Raw genomic sequence first — 9819 nt, 5'->3', positions numbered from 1 at the left:
CCAATTTGACGGTACAAGTTGGCTATACACAATGATCAACAATAATACTAAATGTTAATTAGAAATGTCCAAGGGAAACTGAGACTCTGCGCCTCTAGGCACAAAAATGAATAAACAAACTACAGGAGATTAGGATTTCCATACATATGAGTTCTTTTGCTCTCTACCATTACAACACAAAATGCATGCAGCAGGATTGAGAAAACAGCTACCTGATTAATATGGGTGTTGAATAAACAAAATGCATTAAAGAGAACGAAGCACCTTGAACATAATTTTAAAGTACATTTTCTGTAAAATCTCAAACTAATTAGGGGTGGACTATGCACCACTGAGAAGTTATGACTTACCAAAAGTCTCTCAACGAACTTGTGCATGCCATACATGATAAATCAGAGTTGTTTGATCTAGTGCAAAGGGAGAAAGTGATATGAAGATATAAATTTTCGACTAAAGCCCACCAAGAGACAACTCGCCCAGAAAAATGGTGCAACTAAAAGCAGTTGAATGTTTGTTTAGTACGACAAAGTTTCGTCTTGCCAATGAGTTAGGGTACCCAATTAGTATGAACTTATATGGTCCTTACTGCAGAAAGGGATAATAAGGTCCATCTAGATCTAGTGTTATCGTAAATACAATGCTATATTTTTCTTTTCCTATTGAATATTATAACTGTGCATGCTGCTTATGGCATCACATGTTAAAAACATAAATGAGGAGAAGATCGAAAATGGGGAAGGATGGGAGAAGCTAAGGCGGGGGGAGAGACCATGAAGGTATAGAAGTAGAATAGAAAGGAACTAGCTAGAAAATGATGTCATATCCTACTTGATTGGTACTAATTACATACTGCCTCATTAAAGACTTTTACAGTTATTAATCCTAGTTTCACTCTCTCTTCTTTCTTTCTTTTTTTTTTTTTTACTAGGATGTTTGCTTGGAAAAGATTTGTCAGAACTAAGAAGAGAATGGCCCTTTCTTTGGAGAATCAAAGTACACCTATACGGCTGTACTAAAACGAGAACTAGCTTTCGAACCCGTACTACGAATGAGTGTCGTTATATTAAATTATTTTTAAATATATTAGCAACTATACATAGCTATGAGATATGAATATTATATTGATCATTCACTCTCCATAAAAAGAAATAACTCAATTTTGATAAAACCATTCGACATATTTTTGTAGTTTAATAATAAAATTGGATTGAAATTATGTAAGAATACCCAATTAGGCAAAAATTATATTGAAACTACTTGAATAGCAAGACATTCTCAATCATACGAAAAAAGATGTGATGAACTTCATTTTAAATGCAAACTATACTTGTCAAGTGTACATATAATACAACTATGTTTTGAGATTAGTTCAATGCATTTTCATCAAGTTTCCAATTTTCCGTTAATTATTTTTTGACGTTAGTTCAGTGGATTTGCAATTTTGCATCCAATTTTCAATTTTTCGTTAATTATTCTTTGAGGTTACTTCAATGCATTTGCATCCAATTTTTGATTTTTCGTTAATTATTCTTTGAAGTTAGTTCAATACATTTGCATACACTTTCAGATTTCCAGTTAATTATTCTTCGAGGGTAATTCAATGCATTTGAATCCTTTGAATTTCTAATTAATTATTCTTTGATGTTAGTTCAATGCAGTTATACAACTCTTATCTAAAATAAATGAGAATGAACTGATTTCCCATTAATTATTTTTCTTTGATGTTAGTTCACTACATTTCAACTGCATTCAATTTTTCGATTTCCTGTTAATTATTCGTTGAGTTTCGTTCAATGCATTTGAATCAAGTTTCCGATTTTCCATTAATTATTTGAATCAAGTTTAATTATTCTTTGAGGTTAGTTCAATATAGTTGCATACTTGCATCTAGTTTATGATTTCCTGCTCATTATATATTCTTTTTTGAGGTTAGTTCCAATGCAATTGCTTCCAGTTTTTAATTTTCCGTAAATTATTCGTTAAGTTTAGTTCAATGTATTTGCATCTAATTTCTGATTTTCTGTTAATTATTCTTCTTTAAGGTTAACTTAATGCATTTACATACAATTTCTGATTTCATGTTAATTATTCATCTTTGAGATTATTTTAATGCATTTGCATCCAGTTTCTTATATCCCGTTAATCATTCTTTGAGGTTAGTTCCTGGTTTTTGATGTCCCGTTAATTATTCTTTGATATTAGTACGATGCACGATGCAGTTGCATCTACTTTATGATTTTCCATTAATTATTTTTTGAGATTAGTTTGATGTAGTTGCATCCTATTTCCGATTTCCCGACAATTATTCTTTGAAGTTGGTTCAATCCAATTATGATTCCCTGTTAATTACATATTCTTTGAGGTTAGTTCGATGCAGTTATATTCAGTTTTTTATTTCCGCGTTAATTATTTTTTGAGGTTAGTTCGATGTAGTTGCATGCATCTAGTTCCCAATTTCCCGTTAATTATTATTTGAGCTGAGGTTATTTCGATGCATTTTCATCAAGTTTTCGATTTGCCGTTAATTATTCTTTGAGGTTAGTTCAATGCATTTGAATCCAGTTTCCGATTTCCCGCTAATTATTTTTTGAGGTTAGTCCATTGCATTTGCATTCAGTTTTTTATTTCTTGTTAATTATTTTTTGGGGTTAATTCAATGTAGTTGCATACAATTTTTAATTTTATGTTAATTATTCTTTGAGGATTTTTTTTTGAAAAAAATTATTATTGATATGGAATTTCTAATTATTAATTATTATTATTATTATTATTATTTACTTCAACCATACGTTGTCTAAGAATTGAATCCATAATATTTAGTATACATGTAGCAAACTTACTTGAGACCAAAATTCATCTTTAAGTTGGGAGGTGGTAGCAAGCTTACTTAATAAGTTTGAAAGTCTTCTACAATTATAATTGATTGTTCCCAAAGAGATAATAAAGTAATCAACTAATAACTAACATAAAAACATCCCAACCAATTAATAAAATTTACATACAAAATAGTTTCAAGTGCATGATTTATACACTAACCAACAACACTCAATCACAATGTAAGTGGATTTGGTTAAATGTTTGACAAAAAACTAAAGAGAGTAATAGTTACAACCTTTGGAAGCTAATCCCATATTTGGAGATTTTTCTTTCTAGAATTCGACAAAGAATCACATTCAATCACACAAATCAATAAATTAAACCATTTAGTTGGTCTATCAAACAAACCAGAGATTGACGCAACAACAATAAAGTTACATTATATATACTTGGGAGCCATCGATCATCTTTTATTTTTGATGTATTGGTTCTCAATTAAATAGTTAATCTCTCTTGTTGTTATTGCACAAATTGTAACTCCTTTTAACACCAATATGATGAGTATCAAAAGAATCTACGAAGCTCATCATCCTCATTAATTTGGCAATGCAAGATTTGTTTATAAGTTGAACATATTATTAACACATGTGTCTCTATAACAAATTTGGTCCGTACATGCGCCTCTCACTGTTGGTATCTGTGTGTTGTTGTTCTAGGCACATACCCTTCTCACTGACTATCCTTTCGATTGCTGTCCTTAATTAAGATAACCATACTTGTACAATTGTACTTTTTTCATCAGGTCAATTAATTACAACGACATTTGCGCATCTCTCCAATTCAGGTTAAACAAGAGCACCATAATCTATTTTATCCAATACCTGACACTCCAATGGTTAAACTAAACAAACCGTAAGAACACCTTTCTCTTAAGTAACATGCTTTTTATAGTGAAAAAGTGCCAAAAATAACTAGGTAGGAACTAGGGTTTCAATGTAATTCAAAAGGTTTCACCAAAAAGACCCAAAGAATTAAACTACAGTGCTAAAGAAGAAAAACATATCTATGCATCCATAACATGTTTACATTATGAGACATGCATGCTTGCATCTCTTTAACCTTCACTTTTAATATAAACTTCACTTTTAATGTGTCACTTCGTGAAACTATAAGTGGAGTTCTCCACGTAAACTTCTTTTGTTTTCCACAACCTATTATCAACCTTCAGTCCCATCCACCTTATCTGTGTCAACTCATAGTTCACTTTGTTCAATCACTACTTGGCTTACTTTGGATATAAATTGCAATCCTAGAAGTAAGTGGATATAAATTGCAATTCCATTAGAACCTTTTGTTGAACTTGTATGCCATTATTTAGCATGAAGTAAAAAAATACATGTAGATGAATCAAAATAAAGTAGGTAAATAGAGGTTTAGTGAAAACGAATCAGTAGGTAAAACGACAAATAGAGAGAGAAAAAAGCTTAGTTTCTTTGTTTGGGATTTCTAACTGCTAAACCAAACATGCTTCCAAAAGGAGTGTAAAGAAGACGATACAGGAATAAAAGATTTTAAGTGTAGAGTTAGAAAAGATCAGAATTTGATTTTTCCTATGGAAAGAATTAATAGTGATTTATTTTTAGTGGAGACTCTCTAGAAATGCTTCAGTTTCTTTGTCCTCTTCTTTGGTATCTTTCATGTTTTCTCTCTTATTATTTTTTTTTTTTTTTGCAAAGTGATTTTTCAAAATTAGCTACTTGACGTGGACACTCTAAAATCGCTCAAAAAATTATAGCCAAAAGGACATAACTATAGTGTATATCTAAGGACAATGCCCCTTTTAACGATAAATCATGAAATAAAATATGAATACTACTTAGTTATCAATTTTTAGTTGTGGGAAAATTTACTTTAGCCATCCTATTTTTTTTTTCGTAACTTAAATAGGAATTGTTATGTAATTTATATAAATCTTAGAGACCTAAAAAAAAAAAAAAAAACCCTGAGACGTCCATGATATATTAAATAAGAACAACAATTCTACAAAAATATGACCAATTATTCTACATTTCTACCAGAGACATCGTTCAAAATTGAAAACACAAAACATCATGCATTTGTGCCTTCTACTCATTTCCCAACTTTACTTCATAGAAAAGAAACATTTTCCTTCCCATCCTAAACCATCACCTTAACTTTGCCTCCACAACACCCACCACTCTTTCTCTGGCCACCCTTCCCAAACTCCAATCTCCTCTCCATGAACTCTGAATTCTCCTTCCAAACTTCCCCATTAGCATAAACCTCCTTTTTCCAAATTGGCACAGATGCTTTAATCTCATCAATTACATATTTACAAGCATCCAACGCATCAGCCCGATGAACAGCTGAGACTGCAATGAAAACGCTCGTTTCTCCAACAGGAACAGGACCCAAACGATGAGCAACCGCAATGGCATCCAGGTTCCAAGTTGATCTAGCGGAAGAACAAATGGAGTTAATGCACCGAACAGCCATTGGTACATATGCTTCGTAGCGCAGCTCCACGACAGTTTTACCCTCAAATGTATCACGCGTTGTGCCAGAAAATGTTGCGATCGCACCAGACTGTGGACTATGTACGGAATTTATGTACTTAGCTATGTCAATAGGAATGTTTTCCTCCAGGATTTCGACTAATGTTTTCTCGTCCTCATTAGTCATATCTGTTTAAGTTCAATTTCAAAAAAGTCACATGCATGATAAACATATTATGTATTTCGACTAAATAAAATTAATTTTCCTCAAACTTTCTGATTAACATCAAAGTCAAACGAACCTGATAGATCAATGAAAGGAAATTGCATAGAAGAAAAAAAACGTGAGAAGAATAAGGTTTCATTACCAGCACCGGGTGAATTTGCCTGGGCAGCCATATTGAGTAGAAGAGGATGACAACGTCAGTTGCAGAACCAGATTCTCAACTTTGACTTTGGAACAAAGAAATCAACCCATAGTCCCATACAAAATGCTGATATCTACCGAAATTTTGTTCCTATGTCGGCATATTACACATTTCGTAACATTTTGATCCATATTTGTTGGCTTGTACAATGGTTGATCACCAACTGCATATGCAATTCAATGGAGTTTTGTTTTTCCTCCCTTACGAAATACAAATATACAATTCATTTTGCAGTTCATTTGTAACTAACCATTATAGGAAACTAGAAATTCTGTTGACAATCTTACCTCAAAGCTAAAAGTACTTCGTAAACAATACTACAACAGTTTTAAGATAGCTGAAAAACTAGACTCAAAGAGCAAAGCAAAAGAACTGCCCCATATATAAATACTATACATCTACAAAGCCGAGATTGGCAACTGCAAAAGTTGTTATGCAGCAATGCGATATCAAGGTACAGGAATGTATGGACATCTTTTACTACAAACGGGTACTGCCTTGGCAATACAGGAGCCAGAGCCAAAACTTTCAAATAACTTCAAAAGCGGGAATTTAGTAGAACTTCCCAATTACTGCCATAAATTGTAACAAAATCCCAGGCAAGATGTATGTCCACTGGACTTCCATGTTGCCACTTCAATCTACTCATAAATTTCAGGCACTTGGCATTCACCTCTCCACTCTGCGAATTTGTTTCATTGATGGCATTCTCTTGGCATTGATGACAACACAGTTACTTCATAGCAGAGCACCCTGTATCTTCAAGCTCACCAATTCCTTCCCATCTCAACATCAAGAAAGATACACGGACCTTTCCATCGATTCAGTAAAATCATACCTTATAAAAAAAAAAAAAGACTCGGCAAAATCATATGGACATTAAACAACAAATAAAGGATTGTGAGTCGCTCCATGCGCTTTCTGCAGCTGGATATGTGGTTCCAAGTAGTAAGGGATACCATAATGCTTGCCTGTTGCTTAGCAATAAGATGAAAGAATCGTGGAAGACATCTGCAACTCCTGAAGCGGTTTAGCCCACTCCTAATCGTTCTCCTATCTGAGGAAGAAGACAGAGCATACCAACATAATTTTCCATCGACGGAATACAAATAGTCCAGTTCAATTCTCCTACACTGCTCACCATTGAACTGTTAGAGTAAATACAAATTCCTCTGACAAACTCAAGTTTCCTCTGATGTTGTCACTCAGCGTAGGGTCCAACAACCAGTTGTAGCCTTGTAGCACCTAGGATAGCAGTATCCCTTTTGACCTTGTTAAACCACATTTTTCAGTAGACTCTCGTATCGAGTCAAACAGCATGAGATACATGGGAATCATTTGATACAGCCTCTTTGTTCTTTTTGTACCGCTCAATGTGCTTACGGTACTCTTCTAGCTCGTTTTCTAATTTCTCAATGAACTGACTTGTGTGTTCAAGTGACTGCTCGTATTTAGATTTTTCCAATGCCTGCAACATTTTAGAACAGATAAATATGGGAAACAAATCATATAGGTTTAAGCTAACATATCATGGCATAATCATATTGTGAAGTTTTTGTTCATACATAACTAAGTATCATAAATATATGCACACATCGCATTACATGTAACCCTATATCCTAGAAAAGAACATATCTTTACAGTTTGTTAGATCGACAAATATAATCATCACAGTTTTCTTATTTAATCATTAATATCATTGCATTATGAAAGTGAAGTGAAGAACCAGAAAATATCGTACAACATATGGGAAACCATGGGAAGCAGAAGGTACCTTATTCTTCGACAATGTATCTGGAGGTGACATAACCTTTGGTTGTACATAATTCTTCCCACGATAAAATATAATAGTATTGTTGGATTTTATGTCAATCACAGTGCCTTTACTTAGACGGGTAAGCTCCTCAGCATATTCCTGTATCTGTCCAGGTCTGCAAGGCTTGCAAATCACCTTTACAGTTTCATGCTTCTTCCAGTGAAGATGCATATTGAGAACCACACCTCCAAAGACACCACGTCTACCAACTGGAACATAATGCTTCTTTTTCGCACCAGTACGCTTAAGATAAAACTTCTCTTCCACTGTTAAAATTTCAGGATCATAGGTTTCAACTGGAGGCTTAGGACCCTCAAATTTCATTAGCTTCTCGATGAGCCATGCTTCCTTTCGTTTTGCCTGAATCAGGACGATACAAGTTGACAGTTAGCATTTATGATTTATTGAGGATAAAGAGCCACTATTATATGCAAAAATTACATGGAGTGAAGACTGGTAATCCATTACTGTATCGTGTGCTTGCAGTTCTTTTTTCCCTAATTCTAGTTAGATCATTAAGAAAGAAGGTGAACCCCTAGTCTACGGTCAAGCAGAAGTTTCAAAACTTAAAAATGTATAACTGCCCAGAATGCAATGTCATTCATCAACACAAGAATGCTAAAGCAATACTGACATATAATCTTAAACAACAGAACTACTGGAGTCCTTGACTCGCAAGGTATCATAGGCTTACGTCGTCCTATCCATTTAGAGCTGCCAACAACCGTTAAGAGGGAGCTCACCTTTCTAATATTGTTACCATGGAGGGGAAATCTAAAGGTGGACAAAACAGAATCCCTTCCTCGCATTAGTCCTCTGCAGGGGCGGATCCAGCATTTTCACTCAAGGTGGGCTGCTACTACTAATATACACCAGTACAATTTTTTTTTGGTAGATTAAACACTAGTATCACTACCAAATTTTTTATTTTGGCAAAATTGGGGTGGGCTGCAGCGATCCGTCCCTGGTCCCCAAAATCTCTAACATCCCCTCTCCCCTCTTCTCCTCTTTATACAAAAGGAGCTAAATCATTTCACCAACTGAGGCCAATTCACCAAGTACAATTTTGTAGCTAATCACTTATTGGGAAACTTGTAAAGCTCAACAAGACGGTTGAAAGATACACAATCGTACCTTTGGCTAGGTCTATAATATCGACAATGCACACTTACAATATCAACATATCAATCAAACTATCCCAACAAGCAATCATAATTCATAAGCACCTACGTTAAATACGCTAAATACACAGGCAGAAAAAGAAAAGAAAAAAGACAAAATTCACAATAGTAAAACGTGTCAGACCTTTCCAAGTTTGTACCTAATCCTCACTTGAGGATTGGGAGATGTCATCTTCTTTTTCGCCAGTAATCGATACAACTTGAGTTCATTCACTTTGGCCCTCTTAGACTTGTTCTTCTTTTTCCACGTCTTCTGTCCCCTTATTTCAGTGCCATTCTTATCAGGCGGGGTCGGTGACTTGTCAAGGCAAAATCTAATAACATCATTGTCCACCTTCAACGACACCGATGCATTGCTAATACAACGAGTGGGTGTCGAAATGAGGTTAATTGCATGACGTGGCTGCATTGGAGTATTCCTGTGTGAATGAAGTTGGAAAAAGAAAATAAAAAAGATGAGTTTATTATATAGTTGTATTTAAAGCAATTATGAAATGAATTGAGAAGGTGAGAAGAGTTTGGTACCTGATTGAAGAGGGGAAAGATTGAGAGAGTAATTTGTGAATTGATTGAATGCGCTTTGAATTGAGTTGACGGATTATGTGTGCCATGACGAAAATGGGATTCGTTTCAACTTGGAATTGCGTATTTGGCTCTGTTTAATTTTGCGGATCTTAAAATCGTGGAACCTTACCCATCACCATATATTTACGATACTTATCGAACTCGCTAAAAGGATTATGTGAAGGCACCTAATCCTCATGAAACAGAATGCAAATCACATTCTTTGTCTCTAATTCATTTCATCTTATGGCTTTCAAGAACTTTGCTCTTCAACTAACAAACTCATGCATCATGGGATTGCTGGAACGCTTTAATACAACTTATACCTGCACCAACCACATTGTTCTTTCCTTCATGGATACTATGGCTGTACAATTCATATCATTTACTCATGATTACTGGCCTAGTATGCTTTTAGTTTACTTGGTTTTACATCCCATGAGAGATATACTAGAGGGCAGAGGCTACTGCGACACAACATCAGCTTCTCCTACAGG

General features: G+C 34.5%; 2 protein-coding genes across 2 annotated transcripts; both read right to left on the bottom strand.

Annotated features, from left to right (window-relative positions):
- Nucleotides 1-4808: 4808 nt before the first annotated feature.
- On the bottom strand, nt 4809-5860 carry LOC147499951 (molybdopterin biosynthesis MoaE family protein). Its single transcript, XM_086561696.1, has 2 exons — nt 5702-5860; nt 4809-5522 (listed from the first exon to the last, which is right to left on the bottom strand). Exons 1-2 carry the CDS (start codon nt 5730-5732, stop codon nt 4996-4998), a joined length of 558 nt encoding a protein of 185 aa, XP_086417822.1. The 5' UTR covers nt 5733-5860; the 3' UTR covers nt 4809-4995.
- Nucleotides 5861-6121: 261 nt separating this feature from the next.
- Nucleotides 6122-9417, bottom strand: LOC147499950 (putative CRM domain-containing protein At3g25440, chloroplastic). Its single transcript, XM_086561694.1, has 4 exons — nt 9284-9417; nt 8883-9177; nt 7536-7937; nt 6122-7229 (listed from the first exon to the last, which is right to left on the bottom strand). The coding sequence occupies exons 1-4, from the start codon at nt 9367-9369 to the stop codon at nt 7071-7073; spliced, it is 942 nt and encodes a 313-aa protein (XP_086417820.1). The 5' UTR covers nt 9370-9417; the 3' UTR covers nt 6122-7070.
- Between the last annotated feature and the right edge of the window lie 402 nt (nt 9418-9819).

The sequence above is a fragment of the Coptis chinensis genome, chromosome 5 (genome assembly GCF_015680905.1).
Source record: "Coptis chinensis isolate HL-2020 chromosome 5, ASM1568090v1, whole genome shotgun sequence".
NCBI classification, from domain to species: Eukaryota; Viridiplantae; Streptophyta; class Magnoliopsida; order Ranunculales; family Ranunculaceae; genus Coptis; species Coptis chinensis.
Note: the sequence above shows the minus strand (reverse complement) of the source record. Positions and strands in the feature narration are given on the sequence as shown.